The sequence below is a fragment of the Varroa destructor genome, unplaced genomic scaffold (genome assembly GCF_002443255.2).
Source record: "Varroa destructor unplaced genomic scaffold, Vdes_3.0 BEIS01000002.1, whole genome shotgun sequence".
Classification (NCBI taxonomy): Eukaryota; Metazoa; Arthropoda; class Arachnida; order Mesostigmata; family Varroidae; genus Varroa; species Varroa destructor.
This window is the reverse complement of record NW_019211455.1, coordinates 4,829,652-4,854,642: the sequence shown is the minus strand read 5'-3', so window position 1 is coordinate 4,854,642 and position 24,991 is coordinate 4,829,652. Positions and strand designations below refer to the sequence as shown.

The window sequence follows — 24,991 nt, the reverse complement described above, 5'->3', positions numbered from 1 at the left end:
AAGTGGACGTTGTCCCTCACTGCCTCCAAGTGGACGTTGTCCCTCACTGCCTCCAAGTGGACGTTGTCCCTCACTGCCTCCAAGTGGACGTTGTCCCTCACTGCCTTCAAGTGGACGTGTCCCTCACTGCCTCCAAGTGGACGTTGTCCCTCACTGCCTCCAAGTGGACGTTGTCCCTCACTGCCTCCAAGTGGACGTTGTCCCTTACTGCCTTCTAGTGGATGTTGTCCCTCACTGGCTCGTGGCAGAAGTTGTGCCTCACTGGCTTCTAGCGGGGCTCGTGTCTCACTGGCTTCTAGCGGAGCTCGTGCCTCATTGGTTCCTAGCGGAGCTCGTGCCTTACTGCCTCTTGGCGAAGATCGTACCTCACTGCCTCCTGGCATAGGCTGTGTCACAGTATGTGTTGGTGAAGGTTCTCTTTCTGGCAGAAGCTGTTCCAAATCGCTTTGTCTTGGGCCTTCTGACGAAGCTCTTTGTAGGTCACCTTGTATAAATATGGAGGGAACGGGAAGATATACTTTCGAGTAATTAGGAGGGTACACAAAACGCTCGTTCTGTCTCAAATTGAGCCTAACATCGTTTAGGTTAGGTCGTTGTCGGACAGAATCTCTGCAAGGTGTCGGTCTCTTTATATCTACTTCTCTGACTTCATCTACTACCATGAATTGTCCGCCACCAAGCCACACTATGCTGCTCTTGGTCTCCAGCCTACGATGGCGTTCCACAGGGGATACGCTGAAAAAGCCTCGAGTTCGTAACGGATCTGTAAGCGTTTCCCATCGGGGTGGAGGGGGCGGATTCATCCAGTAAGATTTTTGTGTCTGAGAAAACTGACGGATGCCGATAATGGCAATAAACTGCGGAATCAAATACGTTAGACCCCAGCACGGAAAGAAGTAGTCGAGCCTTGGACAGAGTAACGGTAAAAGAGCGATTGGCCACAAGAATTTTGTAAGCATAAATATTATTGTTGTTGCAAAAAGCGACGGTTGACCTAGAACCGGATACGATAAATGCCGTCTCCGGATGCGCTGGGCTAATGCACTAAAGAGCTCGCTGCTAAACGTCGACATGAACGCACCCAGCTTGCCGCCGTGGAGAAGAAATGAGAGTACAGCAAGCTTCAGGACATACGTGAGTATTTCTACAGGGGTTCCTTGAGCAGGTAACAGGTTTGTTTCACTGAAGCCAGCAACAGAGGCCACACCATTACCAGGAATCGGCTGCATCCTGTTTTCCTCGGGGGTAAATGACAGCTTAGGCAGACCATAGCCAATGACGAGTAGCCTCTGGAGTTGTCTATACGTCACATCCCACGCCTCCAGGGATGTGTCAAACCACGTCGCCGTCAGGCATTTGACTACGTCGACATTTGCGGCCAGTGCATAAGAATATCGTTCCTCACCACTGTTGCTCTGGGGTAGAGTCTCGAAACAATAACCATAGCCTGCCGATATACACAGCGCTTCGCATAGTTTCCAATGAGCGCACCGGAACAGCATGTACGCTTTAGCTGCAACAAATACGATCATGATCTGCCGTGCGACACCCAAATCGGTCGACTTCAAGCTGCGGCAGTCCGTGAAGTCATGGCTTGTTACTGTGAAGAGTAACTCAAGCAGTTGGTAGGCGACGCCGCATATGATAAACCAAGCAAAAGGCCCGAAAACGTATTGCCAGTTGATAGGTTCCTCTGGGATTTTGATGACAGCATTGAAACGATCCTGTCCGCTGTATTTATCATTTCTGCAGACTTGTGGTGAATGAGCGGCCTGGTCGAAATTCTCTTCGAGGAACGGTCGTCTTTCCAGGTGGCGCTCTTCAATGATATCTTGAACATGGCGATAAGGAACTAGTGAGCCACCAAGGATCATCTGTGGGTCGAGGCAGTACGAAAGAACATTAAGAATTGTTGGCTCTTCGCAGAAGGGTTGCTTTCCGTGTTGATCTAGTACCGACGAACCCAATCGGCCATCTCCAAAATTTAACCCCATTTCTGCAAGCCTCAACCAGGCGAACATCGATGCATAGCCAAAGGTCAGATGGGTAAGAATGGAAGTTGGATGGCATGTAAGATGCACAGCAATTTGTAACAGCGACCCTAAAACAATCGATGCATTAGGCAGGCATGCGATGTTAGCAAAATAGACGAGATATGAGCCCACTAAGGCAGGAAGCCACAATAAGGCTCCCTTGAGCCCAAAACATATCAAGCTCAGCGCCACGCCTGTGATTATGTTGAATACGCGGCGTCGCTTGGTTGTTCCATAAATCATTGCTGGTTTTGCCTTACGGATATACAAGTTTATAATGATCAGCAATAATTGGCAGATAGCTATCCACCGTAGGAAGTACGGCTCACAGCCTGCGTGTGCCATAGCTTCGATGATTCTGTTCACATCTGTTTTTATTAACATGTTTAAAAGGAAAAATACAAAGGGACGGCACTTTCAGTTATATTCGCTTAATAGGTGTAGGTCGTAGTAAACAAATACATCCCTTAGCACTAGACGTTCACGTTCATGCAATAAAACCGTTGCTTGATTCCTCTGAGCCAAAAATAACGGGTCAACTGTTTGTTAGTTTATGGGCGATTCGCTGAGAGAGGGACCGCATTGAAAATCTACTCTGACAGATGCTCTACGTAATTTTGGTTCGGGCACTTTGTATAGAATATAATTCGTCTAGCTTCGTTGCTTTACGTCGTTGTGCGTTTGAAATTTGCAGGAAATATTGCCGCTATAAGAAACAATTCTGATACTGTGAGTCCGGATGGCAAAAATGAACTATTCTGGGAACCTTGCCGGGATTTACAAGCATTTGCTCACTCGCAGCTTCCATATTGGGCTTCAAGTTTGCTTATCGTAAACAAGGTCTTCAGCGGATTGACGCATTCGGTTAGAGAGCCAACAATGAATCCGGGTTGTCACGTCGACAGTCTTATTTACCTTTTTTTTTTGGCACGTAATTCATCTCCCGTACTGAGGTGCACAGCTGACGAAAACGGCTACGACTTGTAGATCATTCTGCCTTCATTTTAAATTAATTCCGAAAAAAAAAAAAGCACCTGTCCTAATTTGTTCTAAACACTAATCAGTACAATTGTCCGATTTCACGGAATAGGACTAATAATTTATTATGGATCAAATCAGTACAATTTTAGGGTAACCATAACATTCTGTCGATTGGGCATACCTGTATGTACTGTATGAGTTATGCAGTTGTCGTCAAATAGATGTTTGATAGCTGCAAATAGGCGAAATCTTTTCGTAACCTTTCAACTATCAACATTTACAGAGACAAACCCTGCTTTTTTTTTCAGGATTTACCATACAGTACATTTAACTGTGGTTTTTGCTAGGACACAGCGGTGCAGGCCTATGACGTTAACCATTTTTCGCTCTCTATCGAAACGCATTGCCATAATTCTTAACGTTTAGCTAATAGGCCGCCGCTGTCTACTTAACTTACAGCGTAGAAGCCTCGCTTTACCCGTACGTTACACTTACCGTTAGATGATTATGCGCTGATTCAGCTGATACTCGAAGTCTCACACAGGTACTTTGCCCCAGTATTGTGCGACGTGCAAGAGTAATGGTGGTAGCAGTGGTACGGCAATAGGCACGCAGTGTGATTTATTAACGTCAAGGTACTGGTGTACTGAAATAAATCTAAATGGAAAACGTGTTTCTATATAGTTGACGATAAATCGTATGACATTGCTTGTTCTGATTCATTGTTTTTACCTACCGTGTGGTAAGAATTCCCTATATTATTCCACTTGAAGGAAAAAATACCTAATGCATATAAGCCTAACTTTCACACACAAAAATGATTTTAATTAGGAGATGAAGAATCAACATCATGAACTTTGTACGACGATATCTTCATTTTTTGTAATTTGAATTTAAAATAATAATAAAGATCACAAATATGCGTTCATTAAAGTTAAGCGAACTTCGACGGAAGAGAAACTTTTAAAGATAAGGAGATTCGGCTACATGCAAGACTCAGCTTTTCTTCGACAATTATTTACACGTTATTAGACAACAAAATTATTGAGAAAGATATTCTTTTCTGTAAACTGGCAGCGATTTTAGCAGAAAGGAAGCGAATATAAATCTTCAGTTTAGATCTTCAAAGGGACGTATTTGTTTCTCGATGGGATTAGACGTATAATGAATTGAAGATCCGAAATTAGGAAATAATTTGACCAAGGAATAATATATTACACGTGTTTTTAGTTGTGTATTGGCATGTATACGGTCAAACTAATCTACTAAAGAGGCAATCATTATTACTTTTTCCTATACCCCTGTTGGAACGATCATAATTTATGTTACTCGAGGACGTAAATAACGTTCAAGCAAATCTTAAACCCCCGTCCCTTTCACCTGCTGAAAACTACCAGGCAGTCCTTATTGCTGCGAACACATTTTCAGGACGTCTTGTAACAATCAAACCGAATTTTATTAATATAATAATTAGTATTTCTAAAATTTCGATCATGACTTTTTACTGTAATTTCTTAGGAAACATCGCGCAACGTTGGAAATCATTGCCCGACTACAATGTTGACGCAACGATCATATTTTGTACCTTCTGCTCTGCACGCAAACGGTGACAGTTTCCTTTTTTTTTTTTACGAGTCTAAGTTCTAGATCTGTGGCGTGTGACAATGTACGAACTACTCGATTAACTTTATAAGTCAAAATGGTTAAAAATCGAATTCAAATGCTCAACGGCTTGGTGACGTATTTGTAATTGAATAATAAAAAAGAAAAACAACTCAGATAATTACAGACAGCGCAATTTTCCATCGCCTTCTCTTTGTTTGTATCTTATATTGTTTCTTCATTGGAAATAGTGGGTAGGATTCAAGCAACCATAACTTCGATAGTTGGTAATTTTTTTACATCTCGTGAACGGAGTAGTTGACTATTTGAGCTTTCTATTCTTACCCCAACTCCGTCTATTTCTATTGGGTCTTCTTAATTATCGGAAGCAGAACGCTACTATTATTACCATAGATGTTTGCAGTACCATCATTTTTGTGATGATGATGTCGACAGCCATTTAAAAATAGCCGGAACTTCTCGACATAAACGGTTTATTTATAGTATTCGAGATCTGTGAACATATCGGGAAACCTTTTAGTGAAAAGAAACAACCTCATTTTTCGATTTACGATTTCAGTTAGTATCCACGTTATGTAAGAATACGTTAATAACTGGTATCAAAGGGTACTTTTTTTTCGTGTTTGAAATACAATCGTATTAGCGGTGTACCTTTGAAGCTTATGTCGAATGGCAGCTGAAGAATATCTAGACTCTTAACAAGCGTTGTATTTAACCAATTGCTTTATCGGAAACATGGAACCGAATATAAAATGAGAGCTTAGACTTTCTATTCCTCCCTATAAGAACGATAGGACTTTACTATATTTGTTATGATCATCAAAGGGATTATTGCACGTAACGTTTTCTTCACCCGTTTTAGTCAGCGTTATTCCTAAAATCACCAATTATATGATAGCAAAACAACGATGCTTAAGTAATACTTCTAAAAAATTGCTGTTATTTAGATTTTTTAGTTTATTTTGCTTAATTTATCTCGTTTTCTAACCAATGTTTATTCAAACGATGCACGATTTAGTATTCTTTCAACATCAGGCTGCCAGTGAAGATCTGTCTGATCGAAGCAAATATAGGTAGAGACGTACCCTTTTCGTACGGATCTCTAGAGATTTCTCATGTACAGTACATCTATGTACGAACCTCCTATTGCATTCCACTGGCGTCGGCCATTTCGCCCATCTTCAGTTGCGGCTCCACCACCATCTTCACATTTGCGTCGCTGCGTCGTTGAACCGTAACTCGTGCCGGGCTGACTCAACTCGATATCGGTGCCTTCCTCTACGTGCGTCTACTAAGTATGCTCGCTATTTCTGCATATTTACGGTAGAGGGATTGCCGCAAAAAAGAAGGTTATGATGGCTATATTAAGCCGAGCGCCGGCTATAATGGGTTCTCCGCATCCTAATTGGTGTACCTGTCCAATAATCAAGGGAACTACTACTATTTCGACAAGACATTGCTGTAAACATGAAACACGGTTAAAAAGTTCTTGAGGTTCTCTGTTGTTAACCAAAGCGACAATGGGGTAATAGCTCGATATAGAGAGACCCAGATATATATATATATATGTTTAGCTTTCACCCTAATAGAACGTAAATATTTTCCACGAGAAATCTATTATAGTTAAGACTCATATAGTCTATTGCGTTCCTTATAGATCCCTTAATGTATAAGTAGGAACAATTATTTTCTATTTATTGTTCTTTCGTGGTTAAGACATTTTACCCATCTACTCCTACAAATGCAGCTGGCTATCTTCTTTTAGTTCATCGTTCTCACGTAGAAATTAGAACGTTGATCCATGTCTAATAGGCCAATTTATTCTGTAGAATAACTTTCTCAATTCCAACATCGTATCCACCAGGGAATACCTATAATATTTTTTTGTTAATGTCAGCGTCAGTCTTCTGGGTCAAAGGCTTCGTGGCCTAAAATGATTAGCCTGCAAAATTTCCACCTGAAAAGAGATCAACGGTATTGACAGATTTGAAGGACATAAACATATTTGCCCCCGACTCGCCTTTTCAGATATTACTTTAAAGAACAAAATAAAAACCTTTCGTCAGTATTTGTCGTATGACAATTGCAATAAATTGACAATATCCGGTATCGCTGTTAGGCATGTTATCGGACCGCCGGCTGCCAGCACGGAACAAACTGTATGTCTATGTGCGGGTTCGCACGCGGACCACAATGTGTCTCTAAGACTAGCAGGCGAATACGTTACGCGTTGAGCCATCACGGGGACGACTATATCACGAATGTACCTTTTTAAGTACAGAACATTTAAATTTTGACGTGCTTTTTCAAACACTGCCATAAAACGCTGACCAATAAAAAAACGTGATGAATTTCAGTGCTTCCTATTGTGTCCGACTGTTAATCACCTAAATATCTCGGATGAAAGATAGGAGACTTCTAGACAGAGTGAAAGAGCAAATGAACTGCACAGGCAATCAGCATCCGCTGATACCCAAAGGTAATGGCATCGTCGAACAATGGGTTAGATAAGCAAGATGACTGCAATGTCGTTGGTGTTTATTATGGCTTACTTATGAAATTAACAGGTTTATTGAGTTAAATCAATTAACGCAAGACAAACATGGCGGGGTTCGTTTCGTTTATGTACCACTAAAGATCTGCACCTATCGTGTTGTGTGTTGGATTTCATTTTGGGAAGATCCGCGCACAGAATGACACCAGTTTACCAAAGGCTTCCCCCTAGAGGGAAAGTTTACTTTTTCTTCATAGAACGTAATGTTAACTTAATTAATCGCAGGAGTTATGTTCTATAATTAAAAATAGTATCGCACCGGTATTTGTAGACATCGTCCATATGTACAAATGTTTATTTTTGCAAGAATTGTGTTGGCTGAACGTTAAAGAGGCTATCAGGATATTGCTATTAGGAAATAACTGGCCTCTAACCGACGGTACGTCTATTGTAATTATGAATAGCCCTCAGCCTTTACAGAGGTAAAATAAGATAGGGTTAATATTATCAATGGCGCCCTAGGTTGTTTACTACGAGTGCGTCATATATATTGTATCGCAAAACATTACTAGTTTTTATAAAAACCTGTGTTTTAAGTAAAATATTATTTCAAATCAATATCGCTTCACTTAGCTAAGGAACTATATAGCGAATAGTATATGATGCAGTATTCGACGTTTTTTTTTAACCAATCATGAACTCCTGACGCAGTCACCTTGTGTTCATAAATAAAGCACAAATTGTATGTACATATTTAACGTGACCTGTTTGGGCTGTAGCAGGCCGCCAGCTTCAGGACAGGGTCGTTAAGTTAGCCGTCTTAGGCCAGTCGGTGTCAACTTCGCACATAATATTAGAGTTCAAAACCTAACATAACATTCTATTAATATCTAAAGGTTTCCTAGTGTGTGCGTATTGTAAACACACGTTTACGACGGCGCGCGAAACCGGCCAACCAGATCTGAACCGTTCTTCTAACTCTTTGTTAGACGCGCAAAAATTGCATTTAGCGGCATTTCACTGTTAAATACGTCTCACTTTAACGGAATTTAGCCAGTGGCGTAACATAGTGTCATAAAATCCAGTAACACCTGTATTAATACGGGACAACTTCATCTTGTTAAGTTAAAATGGACATCGTAGCAGAACTTCTCTGTCGCGCAGAAAAGCATGCTTCGTATTAAACCCGATCTGGCAGATAAGGTACTTCTTATATATAAATTACTGATATCTTCAATATTTTTGAATTGAATTTAGACAAAAACAATCATGGACGGGTAGAGGATGAAATAACAAAACATAGAGTTTTTTTTTCAAAACAGAAAACTGATAAAGCGTATCGATCTCTGACTTCAATAGAAATGATTAACAGCATAGCTACCTAAATACTAATATAAATAAGCTCGTCGTTACTACACTATAAATTGTACACTTGACATTTTCAGGTCATTAAAAGGGACGGTTTAGTTTATGACAAATTTAGTACAAAAAAAAAAAAGATTAAATACGCCATTATCTCTATAGTCCTTTTATTCTTCGTATTCATACAATTTCGCTTTCCGTATATATTTGTTTGCACTTGCTCTTCACTAAATACGTTGCGTCCGCAGTTGACAGGTATCCGTTAATCAGAACATCATCAGCGCCGCTCGGGTGAGCTTGTCTCTTTTCAAATATTTTATTGATCGTATAAATTTGTATTCTTTTTTTTTGTTTGTTTTTACTTTTTGTAAGGAGAGATAGCTGGGTTATTTTTGTCCAGTCCTTTACCACAAAGTGATTTTGCGCAATCCTAGTATTAAGTTTACGTATGACTAATTAGTCTAATAGTTTGCGATTTTCCTCCACATCGTTGTTGTTTTTACGCAAATAATGGCGCGGATACATCCACGCATATTTTGATCGTTCATAGCCCCCATTAATGTTGCTATACCTTTCAACAAATGTCACACACAACAAACATCGGGTTTAAGCTGTTGTTCTGCTTCATCTAACCCTAACCGTATTCTCCTCTCGAATACAGCATAGATTTATGCCGTCAACGTCAAATACGCGACGTAACTTTCCTAGATGATGATAGCTTTATATAGACAGAAAGTCTGATTTGTCTATCGGCTGCGTCTAAGTTTCGTGTTTAAACGGCTCGGAGTGTATTTCAGTAGTGGTTTTAATAGATTTCTTATATTTAAAAAGGGTGTTGATTTAATGAGGTATTGCCTTGATGTACCTGACCCGCTAGCTCAATCCAATCACATAAAAAAATAAACCTCAATCTCTGCGTATTATAGCGTTTGCATTAGGTAACAATCTGACATTAATCCACTTGGGTTCTCATGTCTTTTACTTGATCAGTAAGATTTGTGTTTGTCCTTGTCTAGCACAGTCCTTCAAAACGACGAATGCTCCCTAACTACTACCGCGACGTTACAAGTACGAAAAATTAAAATATCTTTAAACTTTTCTTCCCACTGCCTTTTTGGCATGTTGCCCAGCGGCTAATAACATGTGGGCATTTTGATAACATTGTACATCCTAGAATTACCTAAGCTTCACTCTTATCCCTGGCATATATATACACACCAGTTCGTGTGTGACTTTGTTATTTGTCAATACCCACTGATTAGAGACCTAGATCTCCTTTTAGAAGTTGTCACAACTATACTTCTAGATCTCATTATCTACCACAGCTAATATATATATATACTAATAAGAAGCCACTGTTCACAGTTAGCGCTTCTGAGTTCTCGTTTTCGATGTGTGTAACTGTTTTAGAACGCTTTGTTATTAGCGTTAGCTTGTAGCGTTCCCAAACGCCTTCTTCATAGGCTTCTTCAAAGGTGAACGAAGTATATCGCGAAGTCGGTAACAACCTTTTGATTGATCTGTCTGTCTTTCGATAATGTGCTTCTACTACTGCTGAAGGTCGGAGTTCGGTAATACGATAATCTCGAAAATTTTTTTCAGTGTGTACTGTAGTTACATTTTATATTTGCACAAGCATTAGCAGAAAAGCAGACTTGTCTAACACTGCTTATTTGTTGGGCTGGCTGGTAGGAAGTCCACCAGAAAAAATATTAACGTATAGTTAATGTAAAAAAACATACATTGAATCAAACAAACTTACAATAACTACTATTATTAGAAAATAACTATTTGAGCTTACTATATAAATATACTATACAAATGAAATCGACGCAGCTACCACAGTATACTGTATGTAAAAGGTCTGAGTCTCTTAATGTTTGCGATCGGAATCAGGTAAATAGGGAGAAACTGATCGTCCTATGAATGACAAAAGCATGGGAGAAGCACGATCAGTAAGTTGATCACAACATTTGCTTCGTATCAAGAAATATATGTATGCTTGGAGTCAATGAAACTGCTTTCTCTATTTGCTAATTTATCTTGTCTCATAATTGCCACTAACCTAATAGTGACATTATTCTGGCGTTTTGACCCTTTTCCTGGTTTACGAAAAACTCGTTTCCGTACTCACAATTTAATTACGAGCACGTGAGAACTATAGAAATTGTACCCGATATAATGACTATGTTGACGTGGGACAACGACGACACGTGCCCATATGCCATCCATATTAACAATGCACATCGCTTCTGCACAACGATGGCACCAAGAGGCTAACGATCGCTAGATCTTACCAATATGAGTCAACAGTCAATCAGAATCACACCAGAGCGGCGGACCACGAAAGCCCAAAGACAACGACGTTGTGATGTCATCGGACAAGGATGCAATCTCACTCGTCGCTTCGCCGCGCATCGGCACGCTCTATTTGTCGACAAGAACGTAGCGGGTTCATTCAAATTGTAATCGGCCAAATAAGTAAGCTGGACAACATGCTTGGCAATGATCGTCCAGACCCTCGATGGCAATTTTCGGTAACGTATGTGTTTGTGTTTGGCCGGACTTAGGCTCGACGTTTCTCCTGCCAGAGTTGGCGGCGTCTACAGCCGTAACATTTGCCATTTGTCGATTCGGAGATTCGACCGCATATGGCAGATATTTCGTCGTTTGTTACATCCTAAAGATTGATTGTGTCAAGACGCAGCTCCTCTATTTCCTTTCAAGTATATATATATATATATATATATATATATATATATATATAACAGTCCATAACATTATCTCTAACCTGATTTACATTTGTAAATGTTGATCACTATGAAAATAAATGGTGGGGGACCTAATAGGTGCTGATGAGTTGTGAGAATGTTCCATCTAAACCACTGTGATTAGTAAAGGGTGGTATTTTTCGTTAAATAGAAAAACAAATAGCACCATACTATTATTAATTCTACTGACTATACTTCTGGAAGGAATGCCCTCGTAATGAGGCTGGGGCAGCTGATGGCTGCACCGAGGCGACGTTCTCCGTTGCGGGGACCTTACGTTCTTGAGGAATCCGCGGCGGGTCCGGTTGTACCGACACGACAAATGACTCGACCAGCGAATGTCGAGAACCGTCCAGCTTCTCCGATGCGCAGAAAGTGCCGATCAGCAAACCTGGGGCGGAACATGGAACCAAATAACAGGGCCATGATTGTGACGTACTGTTAGACCTTATAGATAGTTTTTATAGAATGAGCATGCGTTCAGCCACAAGTCCTACGGACATGGGGCAGTCTGACCAGGTTACAATGCTCTAGGTAGTAAAGTCCAGGCTGAAACCACTATAGTGTGTTCCCTTAACGAGGGCAGCTAATGAAAAGCGCTTGTTACTACATGAAAGCGTTGACAACGATCACAGTATATAAATGGAACAACAACATCAATAACTGGCAGGTGGCGCTCAAGAACAAGACTCCCAGGGGATCATGTCATAGCCATGACTGAACTACACTAGTTCGCAGAAAATTTCAACGTACGAAAACATCTCAGAAGATCAAATTCACATATGCAACATGATGGCAGAATCAGAAGATAGTACGTAAAAGTTCTTTTCGTGAAGAATTGCTTTGGGAACAAACAAGTACGTACGTAAGTATACGTTTGCCTAATATTTTAGATGTTCGACAAAGCACGATCACATTTTAGAGCTCAATGGCTTAGTTCAATAGTTCTATTCGATTTAATAGAAGGTCGAGCATAATTATCAAATGACGGATCGCTGCTACTGCTGCTACTGCTGCTGCCCGTTTACGAGATCTAATTGAAAAAAAATAATTATCTACCGCCAGACAAAACGCCACTTCTAAGCGTGAGATCCGTAGTTCAAGTTGAATTCGTTTGTTCAATGTCGGATGCATGACTTTTAACCTAAACAGTTATTTTTAATATAACCCACCACTTTTTATCGTCGTGAAGTTACACGCGGAAATATTTTTATCTGAATCTAGCGAACGAAACGTTCTCTGTTATTTTTATTTAAGCTTGAATACAAGAAAAGGTTTGCGTTGAAACAAACCAATCTTTGATATATCGGGCCTATAATAATATGAACTCACTATATAATTTGCAGCTGTAAGCAATGGTGACAAAGTGGAAACTATGTAGTGAATAGGAAAAGAGCCGATATATTACATTGGCATCGGAACTGCTGTTTACAGAAAGGCATTCTGTCTAAGGGATTTACTATTATTGTTCACTTAGTACCTCCAGCGACGAGGAATCCCCCGGAGCAAAACAGTGCAAGACCTACAACCTGGCACGTTCTTAGGAAGCGATTGAACTTCAGCGCGGATGTGCGGATCAGTTCGATGCCATCCTTATCGCCTAAAACGGGATCCTGCTTTGGAATTCCATGACCTAAGGCCAACAATACGACAGCTACAAACATGAGAGCAGCTCCTGCAATTGGTAAAGATACGCTAGTTTCATTAAACAACCGACTTTTGCAGTGTATTGCCTATAGTTCTAGAGGAAAACTTAGAAACAAGCTCGTGCCCTCTTCAGAAGATCTGGTGAAAATGTCTGTGTATTTCTATTTTTTTAGGTATGCCCACAGTATATAGAGCCTTGGTAGTCTCTTTACATTCCTAAAGAACTAAAGAAGACCTGACTAGATGCTGATAGACAAGATCAATACTGACCCGCGTAAGCAATCCCTTTCCACACGGGAAGTCGGAGCAGTCTTCTGTGTACGGTCTGGTTTTCGAGGATAACTCCATCCGCACTCCATTCGTCTACTTCTTCATTATAAAAATGTTCCAGGTTATCTCGGACCCCAAATCCTTTCTTCTTGCGTTTACTGCGTTTGTTTGATTTGCGTCGTTTCTGGCTTTGAAAGTTATCCTGATAGTCATGACGCTCTTCTAGAAATGCCCTTGAAAGCAGTCGCTCCTGTTCGGCACTCATTGCTATATCCATCTATTGAATCGGGAGGATATAGCACAATAATTGTATAAAACGTTATACGAAACTGAATTTCTACACCGTGCAATTAACGCCGTTGAATATTTCGCAGTCTTCATCCCCCCGTCCCTAATCTAGCCTTTTTTAGATCTAATTTTACACAAGTTCTACTTGGTAAATGTGTTAATCAGGCCTTTATCGTTTACTAAATGACAACTCGAAAGACGTTGGCTGATGCAAAGATCAGTAATAGGGCAAGGAAATAAAAAAACTTTAAGCTGGGGTCCACCGATCAGCTTGCACAGATCTTGTTCGAATTCATCTATCAAATGGTTAACCTGCGTCCAAATCATTCTCAGCAAGGAGAGGGGTCACCAAAGTAACTTACCTCGAAGTTTCATGTACTGGCGGGTAATGTTGGTAGCTGCCAACTTGCGACGACAGCTGTACGCTCTTAAAGTGGACGACAAAAGCCCACCTGTAGAGCGAACAAACTTCTTGGGCGCATTCTGACCTTATTAAGGACAAATTTCGGTGAAGAAAATTGTCAGCTCTGATCGCTTTAGCTAATTTGGCCGGTGAATGGACACTGCGCGGTGACCTTTCTTTATTTCAGGCAACGCTCCGATCTGCAGCGATTTTATTAGGTCGTAGGTCTATATTGAGTATACCAGCGTCCAAGAGGTCACCTTGAATGGGCCCACACACTGCAATGAAGTTCACACAGCACAAGACCAGCACAACAATCAGGTGTCGACGCGATAAAGAAACACAGTGTGCATACTAAATACAGCCGACTGGCCAGTGCTAGCTGACGCTTACTCTGCGTTAGTATTCTTTATCTACAAGATTGGTACTACTACTCCATTCTACCGGGCGGTGCAGGGTGAAAACTCCAACTCTTTTGCGATGCCGGGAGCCCGTCCCGACCCTCCGCGTTTAGTTTACCGTTTACCGCTCCGTATCTGCGAAGAAGGAGCGCATGCGCGATGCTGACGTCATTTAGGGAGAGAGGCGATAACGGCGAACGGGCTAGGGGGGTAGAGGGTGAACTTGTAGCGGGTCTATAAACCGAGAGGCAAACAGGGTCCGGCACGAGAGAAACTCAACGTAGGTTAGAATAGCCATTGTTGTTGGTTGGCGCTAATGGTTTGTAGAGGACATACCCGCATGAGTCCAGTCACTAACATTACGACCGCAAAATAGAATGTACAATACACATACACACACGGACATGCGCAGAAACCGATAATGGATCAGCAGCGACTGCCACTCCAGTCTAAATAATAGCAGCATCAGGTCGACACAGACAAGTCATATACAAGCCCCAGCAACTAAACTGCTCGCATTCGTATTCCAGCTCATGAGCAGCAACAGTCGTAATACCGAGGGCTGCTATAGTAGTCGTATTGACGGTAACAGCATCCGAAGTAGCTGTGAAGAAACTCAATAATGGGGAATGGCAGCGAGCAAGTATGCAGTGAAATGTTCATATACGACGCTATTTACAACGATAGCATGTACACCTAAGGCGCTATACAATGGCGAGTCACTTGTGGGTCAGGTCCTGGCCGACCCTAACACGAACACCATTCACCACTTATTATGGCTAACGTAGAGCGCTTACAAAAAGAGAAAACCGTAGACCTGTTTCAGATAGCCAGCTAATCTGCAGTTACCCAAATCAAAAATACCATATTATATATATTTGTACGATATCAACACTCACACATATAGATGTAAAGGTTTTTTTAGCTTGTAAGTTATCAAGATTATCGTGTTCTTCAAATCTTCCGGCTATAATGGTGTATGGTATTTTTGGCTCATAAGAGACCTAAGTTACTGGACCTAGTTACCGGCTGTCTGCAGACAACAGGACTGCTCCAAGGCCGGTAACAATATTGTCTACCCAGAAGCGGCGCACACAATACCAGAAGCGAACGTGTCCGGAATCCAGTGTATGTCGCCGCTTAACAATCTCAGAGCTCAATATAAAACGGAAAAAGACGCCTTATCGGACGGATGGAGCAACTGTTGCCAACTGCAGTGGTCCCACAAATAAATACCGATACAGATTCTGTCACCTCGGCGTGCACAGAAGTTCTTCCATACACTATGATATACCGCACCCGTATGTCCTACGAGGATCAAAAGGCATATATTCGTGTTAGAGCACTTCGAGAAAAGACTGGTTGGCATATGCTAGCCTCTACTATAGATAATAAAAATTTGAATAACCACTATATCTAGCGAAGCAGATAGTGCTCCTAAGCTGCACTAGTGCTAAATGCTTTTACAAACCTTACCTTACCTTACCTTAAGGACAAAGGTTAGCTTTATTCGTTACGGGCACACAACAGAGAAAGAGACGAAATATGAAATTATATACTGAAAATAAGTATTTAAGGTTGGTCGGTAGAGCAGTACACGTTCGTTTTCAAACTCCTTTCCGGTTCACTTTAATCAGTATTTACTGAGCCATCTATTGTAATTGGCAAGACGACAGCTTTTTAAGGGATATGTCTCTCTTGACAACAATTGACAAGCTGGTTGTGATATTATATTAAGGTAGCGAAGGCGAGTCAAACAAAGCACCAAACCCACCGTGGACAGGCCTTAATCTATTTTAAATCCCAGTATAGAAACGGTGGGCCTGAAATTAGTAATGCAGCTAAAAAATCGTTTTACGTCAATAAAAAGCAAATTTTTTTAAAATTTCAAATAAAGTAGATGGCTGACCCTATGCTATTTGTTCATATCGCTTGGCATTTTGAAGAAGCAACTACTCGTGTACGAAGTGGAACAAATTAATCGGATTAGGTACCTAAACCCAGTTGATAGCGGAACACGCTTATGCAATCTCTATATTCCACCGAATAGTTATGAAACGGCCAGTCGAACACTCACACTTAAAGCGTTCCGTGTCACGTCCTTATCAAACGCAGGACAGGAATAATTCAATTATAATATAGTTAATAGTAAAATTAATTGCATTGTGGAGGTAAGTCAGCGGTTTTCGTTTCCTCATCATCCTGATCCGAACAGTGATCAGCAGACTCGACCAAGCTATTCTACAGTAAGCTTATCTGCTCATCTTGTTCAGGGAGTAACAATAACAGAAATTCTGACCGAAATTTGCGAAAACTTTGAATATGCACAGTATTACTACGTCCACCGCACGTGAACACCTATCGGTTTGCCTACGGCTTCGAGCATAAAAATGCGTTTTTAGAAAAAAATCAATGCGGCAGACACCGGGTTCGGCTGTACTTACTCGAAACCCCAAAACACACAGAGATCACGAAGGACTCGTTGCATGTGGTGCGTCTTTTGAGAGGCTTCTATTCAGAAACATTTTTTTTTTGGCTGTTGGTAAAAAAATCCAAATACCCAATTTATTGCTGAGTCAAATAAACACTATTTTCTATTAGCAATATAAATATATTATTCAGTCAATGTTGTCTTTTAAATATTTGTCTTTAAGAGTTCACTTTCTCACAAGTAGCATCTAAAGAAGGTACCATGCTTAGACCACCCTACTGTACATTATATGCCCAGAATTGGAAGTTAGAGATATGGTTAAACCAAGACGTTCAACGGACATTATGTCCCCAGTTTACATTGCCCAGCAGATGAGTGGGTCTTTACCATATTTTGAATCAAACTCTCAACGACGGTTCCAGCATCTTGTGTTCGCCCGTACGGAAGTAACCAAAACACACATTCTGAAAACGTCCCTATTTAATCTCCAGAGTGAGCTGTTTTTTTTTTTTTTTTTTCACACCAATATGCGCAGTAGGTATACTTTCGCATTATGTTCGACTTTTCCAATATGATTGTTATATCTGAAGTAACCACTTGAAATAGATTGCCATTGTTGTGACTAAGAGAACTATCATAATGGAGGTAGTTTCTAGCCTATCAAACTGCTTTCTTCGCCCCATACCGGCGAGGCTAATCGATACAAAGGGTAATGGCTCAAGCAATTTGTACTGATGGCTCACGACCTACGGGTTACGGCCGTATCATGATATTCAGCTTTGGGAAGGTCTATTCAATTTTAATAGCGCATCGTACGTGCTTTCTTGCATGCTTATATTTTATCTAACATATAGTTGATATACTATGCAAACACACACAACAGAGCTTAGTAAAATAATCTACAGTTTAAATTTTGATTTGCGAATTAGAAATCTAACAATTTCGGAGGTACCGTCAAGTAGCGTTCGCTCTCAGTGTAACCTTTTGCAAGAGATCGTGATGAACTAGATGGATTTTTGCCGGTATTCTATTTCCTAGGCAGTAGTTACTAAATACGATGAAGGCTCGGATAAAAACTGCTTTCCAGCACTAGATCACCTTCAAAAAGCTTCTAACCGAGGACAAGTTTTCACGAGAAGCCTAGTCAAGTGGAACTAAATCGAAATACAGACAGTCGTATTATTATTAAGATGAAAAGAACGACAACGATAACAGGAAGCGTGCGATAACGAATTTGCGTAGTTGCGGTACCTATTGCTTCCTTGGTCATGCTTCTAGATCCAATGATTAGCACTCATGAAGATGCCTTTATCGACAGCCAAAGCAGGCACTGAAGTCTATTTCATATAATATGAAGCGCATTCATTGGTAATTGATTGCTAAATCATTATTGTTTACCTCCGGGGTCGGATCGTTGCTCAAGCCAATTCATGCGCTCACTACGAAAAACTTTAGGAGGACACTTCAGCTTACTGTTAGAAACCGCTAGTATCCGAGGAAGTTAGTGTATGAAGCTGAGTAGAGTACAACGATATATTGCAATAACTTTATATATAAATCGTCCTTGTGCCCTGTTACTCAGCGTTGTTCGGTATGATTCGAGCTGTACATATTTGTACGAGGTACACAAATAGTATAGAATTGTATGGAAGTTGGGCATCCTCAAAACGTTTTCAATGTTTTCATCAAAATATCGAAAAATACCATAGCCAAATTCTGAATTTACTGAAGTCTGAGATTAAGGTCATCATAACGGATCAATCGGAAACCATGATTCCTGTGCTCGGAGCCAGTCGTCTGAAACAATGCTTCACGGCAGTATTGGACGTAGAATTAGAAACAACTGTTTAAGGTCATGAATAATAAAAGTCTACGTTTTGGATGCTGGAACTAGCTGTGTTATTGAAGCAGTCACTGTTAGAGTATTTGTGTGTACAAGCGGTACAAGTAAGAATCGATGAAAACGCTCGTCATAACTGCGAGAAGGCATGATAGAGGGACTTAGTTCAAGCGGAGGTAAGCTTTTCTCAATCGTTGAGAAACACCATTAAACCTATTTCCGAGCGAGAATGATCTATCTGACTTTACTAACCGCAGGTCAGCCCGTCATACTAACTGATAACTGCTCAGATAGCGTATTGTTTGATTCTACGCCACAGTTAGTATAGGGAGAAATGAAAAGTCTAGCAATTTTTCTAGGATTCCAGTAGTAGCAAATGCAAGCTACCCGCTGACTTGAAGCGCACCAATTTGCTCATTACCGTGTAGAGTTAACTCCCTGAGTTCTAAGTATACCATCCTATTAGAATTCTGAGTCCCGGTGTTGCTTTTCCAAATCTTGTCAAGCGAGGCGAGATCTATTCAACAATATGGTCTTGACGGTGCCTGAAGGGGTATAAAAATTAAACACAAATACCATACATATAATCTAAAAGCTGAAAAGATAATGCCTAACAAAAGTATTACCTCAGGTCTAACGATTTCTGCTTCACTATAAGTTTAAATAGCGTCTTGGGCAAGATTTAAAATAGTTAATATGTGGAACTCGATCCTCTTTTGATCAGAAGTAGATGGATCATTCGTTCGAAGAAGAAACTCATCATTTCTGTGTCAGAAGTTGAAGCGAAATCGGGTAAAGAAGAGCTATTTTTAGTCATCCCAGTATGTCCTTTAGTTAATCATGTCGCCTCCTGTGTTCATGGCTGACACTGCTTTCCGCTTCAGGAACGCATAAGCACATAGGCCTAGAGGCTTTTTCCATCCGAAGAAATGAGACACATTCGTCACGCCCACATGTGCCACGCTGTTAAGTATTGAAGTTATTATTAAGAGACAATTTACAGCTATAAATGGAGTTATGCAACCTGGACCCTGTACTACATCATAGAATTTAATAGAGAGCAGAGCGCCTGATACGTACATGGGAAAAGTAATAGAGTAAAAGCGTTTAGATTGATCTGAAGAGGTCGATCATTTTACCGATTGTCAGTCTTGGGCATCAAACTGTTTGATTTATAATTCCCGTTCGAAATTTACAAAAAAATTTACCCAGAAAAGTTCGAAACAATTCAAAACGAGCTCAACCCAACCCAACCCAACCTAGTTGATACAGATTACATCCGTGATGCTCAATATTAGCTAAAGAGATGGTGTCCCATCTATACGGTCAATGATCGAACGATTGCTTTATGCGATTCAACTCGGTGACTGCTGCTTCTTCATGTTTTGAACTTTACATCCACTATTGTCGTTAGGACGCTATCAAACCTAGTCTAGCCTGGACTAGCCTAAACGAACCCATAAACAAATGCCCACGATCTGATGGCTTCCTCCATACTCCACCACAGAGACGAGGTGATATGATAGCCAACGCAAGAAGCAGCAGCAGTCACCAATTTAGTACATTATAGTTATAGACCGCGTTTCGAAGGCCGAATGTAAGTATACGAGGTGGCTATAACATTCAAGGCTATCTTGTAAAAATCAGAAAATGGTTATAAGAATGAATGACTTTTAATATAGTTCTGATTCGTGCATTGGGAATCTCTTATTCTTGATTTTCCTAAACTGATACAGAGGCGTTATGGGCCGCAAAAACAGCCTTTGAAGGTCAAACTCGAAAAAAAAGGAGCAGAACTTATATTAGAAACTTATTATATTTGTATCGGCAGTCGATGCATTGTGTCCACGAAATTTTCACTCTGAAACAGATACGTATACCACGCCATATGCCTTTTACATCATTTGAAGCCGTATATATATATATATATATATAGAGGCCTGAATTAGTGCACATATATATATATATCCCACAAACAGAGATCGGTTTCAAACGCATAACAACTTTCTATGAGTTTCAACTAAGATTCTCGTATCTCACTTAGCTCTGGCCATACCGAGTAACTAAAAACGATTTTTTACTTAATTTATTATGTTACCATAACAGTGAAATAGCCTGTCGAACCATGAAACGATATGTTGCCTAGTAGCGGGTCCTGGGCGATCGCTCGATTCTAACAAAATAACATTAACGAAGGGCGACATCTACATTCGGCACCCGCTGCCATGTGCGTAAGAAGGCAGCGTCTCTAGTGCTTCATACTCGTTAAGAGGTGGTTCCTAGTTTTCTACGCGAATCGCTAAAATGATTCCGCTAGAGAGCTTGTAACAAACAAGGTTTATTTGTCAAAATATCTTTACTGCAATAAATAATATTTGTCACAATAAACTTTTATTGTTTTATATTTAAAAAATTTTAATAGTAGTAAGTGAGCCACCATTTGTAACAAAGGTAATGAACTGCTATAACAGGAAATATTTACAGATGGGCGAGATGTGGTAAGATATGTTAGCTTATCGGAGCAACGCTGACTTAGAGGTATACAGATTTTACTACTACTACGATTACTGCTGCTAATCGACGGGCCTCGGTATACCGTTCAAATCGACCATGTCAAATAACTATCTATCTGCCGAAAATCTTGACGACACAGTTGCGTGTTAGGTCAGTACATACTCTTCCATCGCTACTCCCGATAGCACGAAGACCGGTTTGGGGCCCATATTCTGCTATGCTCGATCTTAACTAGTTCATCTATTCAACTCTCGTGTCGTCGTAAGGGGGGAGAAATCGTACAATATCTGAGGGGAGTTCAGTGGACGTCTCGGAGAATCCCCGAAATAATCTCTTGTATGTAGCAAGAGGTTATTTTGGGGATTGTGCATTGGCTTTGTATCTTTTTTTTTTTTCGTCGCTGTTTAAGTATCTAACATTATGATATAAAAGCTTGCATGTGCATTCGTCATCGTTAGAAGGGGCTGGCGAGCTTGCTGTTGTACGCAGGCAAAGTTAAAGTTGCTTGACGACATTTTGTTAGGAAACGTATCGAAACCTATTTAAGTAATTAAGTTTGCTCGAGCTAAACATGATGTTCTTAAAGTTGTCTGTATATTTTCTAATAACTGATTCAGAGCAAACAATGATATGGTGAATAGATTGGAGAAAATAGACCATCTTTATCGATGCATCTTCACTTCGATTTCTTTCTTCGAATTCCATTTTGATCATGTTCAGTGCTGGATTGTGGCTTGTATACTGGCTGAGGGAAGTCCGTAACGCCAACCTTAGGGCGGCCAGTGGTCTTTGATAGAAGGCTCAAGTCAGTAAAAAACTCGAAAGGAAAGCCTTTCTCGTAACCGTCATGAATTGGCACTGCGTTAAGCATTTTCAACGGTGGTCGCGGTGTAGTGCTGGTAATCATTGCTTTAAATTTGTACCACGATGTCCCCCCTGCACGATTGGAGAACACCTTAAGAACGGGCTTAAAAGTAGAGATGCTTGCCGTAGACGCTGAAGCCGTCAGATTTTCGTGGTCCTTTTCCATGTCAATAACGATGATCTCATCTTGTCGATCGTGATTTAGCGAAATATCGCTCTGCGGTAAGAAAACCGGGGCCGGACTGGCCTTCGGTACAGAGAATTCGCTCTGAAGGCCCGTCGTAGGGAATGTAAAGAAATCGAACATCTCATCAGGAGTTGTGGACGGCTCGGTAGGTCTGCTGGTGATTGTCGTTGTTCCCTTTGATGTTACTTTTGCGGTCGTAGTGGTAACAGGTGCTTCTGTTGTGGTTATCCGTGTTGCTGTTGTCACTGTTGTTGCTGATGGTGTTGTTGTAACGTGGTAAACGACGACGGGCTTTTCCGTTGTCGTACTATTCGTCGAAATGGGAACGAATGTCGTTACGGGAAAGGTAGAAGATAATAAATTAGCAGACGAACCACTGGTACTCGTCGAGGAGGTTACTGAGTTTGAATGTGTATTTGTTGTTGTCGCTGCAAGCGGTGGCTCGATTGTAGTCGTGCTCAAATCAACCGTTCGCATAATCGGGGGAGATGGTGGAATTGGCGTCGTTGTGTACTTAGCATAGGCGGTCATATCGTGCGGAACGTTGGTGGCCATTACACGGGGTGGAAACATGTTCTTCTTATAGAGGGGAGCATTCGTTACATCTAGACGCTGAGGAAGGCGGTGCTCAAATGACCCAGTAACGACCAGATTATGATACACGCGTTTCCCAGTCGAACCAGTGGTAGGCGCGAACAACGTGGTTGGAGCCCGTGTAGTCGTTGGCGACACATGTCCGATGGGGGCTCGTGTGATGTAGTTGAATTTGATAGGGAACTGCGTCTCGTAACGCGGCGGTTGGGGTGTTGTTCCGTACCAAATTCGTTTATCCGAAGACGTAGTGGAAATTGTCGGAAGCGTTGTAGGTTCTCCAGTGTTAGGTTTAAGGTGCACATTTAGTCCCGAATCACTGTGAGTCACTACCTCGATCATTGAAGGCGGTAACGGGGTTGAGGTTGAAGGCTTAGGACGCCTTTTTCTTGTCTTTATACGTCTCTTCTGTGACTGAAATATATTGCAGTTATTGCAAACGTTAGCTGTAGTATTTCGGCTGGTCGTAAAAGGGTATCAAAAGTAGTAATATTAGGGCAAATATTAGCATTTCGAGGTACTTGAAGGTTAACAACAGTTTAATATTAATTTACCTTCGAGTTAAAATCAAAAGAAAATGTTAATAAATTATAGTCTCGCTAAAAAGGAATCTATAAATTAAGCTAAAAACAAAGAGATCAAGATCTACCTATCCAAAATGCACTAGTTTATAGTGCATAAAACATCAGCAGTGGAAATCGACTGTATATGTATCTGTACATCTATTTTCTTTGTCATAGGTTTATAATTTGGCTGTATCGTGATTTAATTAAGATAAGATACTTGCCTTATCTTCGTTCTTGTTGTTCCTGTTTGGATCTAAATGCGCCGGCATCGGGGGTAATTGGCGAACTGCTGGAATCGGACGCTGCGTTGGATTTAGAGAGTCAGACAAACTTCCATAGTTTGAAATAGAATCCACTGGTTTCATCGTATTTTTACTATTTTGGTAGTAGTTTCCCCGAGTTGACGAATCACGTAACGGGTAATCCAATTGAGGGCTAAACTGTGTCTGCGGAACTAAGAATTGTGGTATGCTGAATGAGTTAATGTGTGTCTTGGGAAGCAGGGTGCTAAACTTCGGGAATTTCTCTTGGCTCCTTACCATATGCGCTGGGTAAGGGATTATATTTTTGTCGTTGACAGCATTACTGACCGACGGCTCTTTCTTTAGGCCGGGGGGCGTTACCTGTGTAATATAGTCATTAGGTAATGTCAAGTCCCCTACAGCTGAATCGATGTTAGGACGCAATGATTTTTTCATTTGCGTTAGTACCTCTTTTGGATCGGTGGGCCGCAAGTGTTTTGGTGGGAAGGATAAGGGTGTTGGGGACTTGGCAGTGCCTCCCTCCTCAATAGAGTCAAGGGTGACAGTAATCTTTCCACCTGACATTGGGATATACGAAATGGCGGTTTTATCGTCCTCCTCGACCACCTCGGCACTTTGTTGTAACGCCTGTGGCGGAATACCAGTAGGCAATTTCGGGGCTGTCAATGCTGTTGTACTAGGTTTAAGGTCCGTTTGTGACATTGTACCAGGTGCTGGCAATATCTCCTCTCCACTGCCGGTTCCTAAGATACCCTGAGGTGGTTTACTCAAACTAATCTTGGTCGGACTTTGTTTATGGAGAGTGGCTTGATTGAAGAAGGCATTGTTGTTCATTGCAAGCTCGGAGGTACTCGGCACCTGGCTGAGTGATACCGCCGTGAAGGTCGAAGGTCCACCAATGTTAATAGTAGGTGGCCCCCTGCCATGAGAGAAAAGGCCAGTAGATCCCATCGACATTGGAGGAACTCTTAGATGATTTCCACCGGACCCACCAAAGGGTGGCTGCGACGGACCGGCGAAGAAACGCGTAAAAGTGTTGCTAAAATTTGGGAACTGGCTTTCGGATGTAAGCTGCTGCGTGAAACGACCGCCATAAAAACCGGGTACTTCGGAAAATGTAGGATTCATGGCGGAAGCAGACGCGAAGGGGTGACTTGGGCGCTGCGATTTTCTCGAAAAAATGTTTGGTATCATTGAAAACATCGACTGCCTTCGTTGCCGTGAATGGGGGATGCCGCTTTCATATTTAGTGATATCTTCCATTTCAGTGTCGTCTTCCAAAGATCTCCTTCTTCTCGAGTGAATATGGTGTATGTGTTGCTCCGAAAATAGAGGCGTAGAAGAGAATGTTCCACTTGCTGGCGTCGGGCTCGTGAAGAATCTAAAGTTGGGCCAAAAAAGTGTATCCATGCATTATCATAAAATAACTAGAAGCACCTAAGAATTTGTTTTGTGTCATAAA

The 24,991-nt window shown here is 41.2% G+C and overlaps 2 protein-coding genes across 7 annotated transcripts in view; both read right to left on the bottom strand.

The window, feature by feature from the left end:
• Nucleotides 1-8,636: 8,636 nt before the first annotated feature.
• Nucleotides 8,637-14,410, bottom strand: LOC111245454 (neurensin-1-like). The gene is made up of 4 exons (XM_022793833.2): nt 13,832-14,410; nt 13,182-13,458; nt 12,745-12,939; nt 8,637-11,655 (listed from the first exon to the last, which is right to left on the bottom strand). The coding sequence occupies exons 2-4, from the start codon at nt 13,456-13,458 to the stop codon at nt 11,447-11,449; spliced, it is 681 nt and encodes a 226-aa protein (XP_022649568.1). The 5' UTR covers nt 13,832-14,410; the 3' UTR covers nt 8,637-11,446.
• A 6,454-nt stretch (nt 14,411-20,864) lies between these two features.
• The window catches only part of LOC111245106 (uncharacterized), a 44,809-nt gene continuing 40,682 nt past the window's right edge, over nt 20,865-24,991 (bottom strand). For 5 of the 6 annotated variants that reach the window (XM_022792970.2, XM_086979604.1, XM_086979605.1 and 2 more), the window contains 2 exons: nt 23,488-24,910; nt 20,865-23,114 (listed from right to left, as the gene is read on the bottom strand). In XM_022792970.2, the coding sequence (XP_022648705.1) occupies nt 21,735-23,114; nt 23,488-24,910 (2,803 nt within the window). In that variant the 3' untranslated portion in view covers nt 20,865-21,734. The remainder of the gene's footprint in view (nt 23,115-23,487; nt 24,911-24,991) is intronic. The other variant, XM_086979607.1, reaches the window with a different exon arrangement.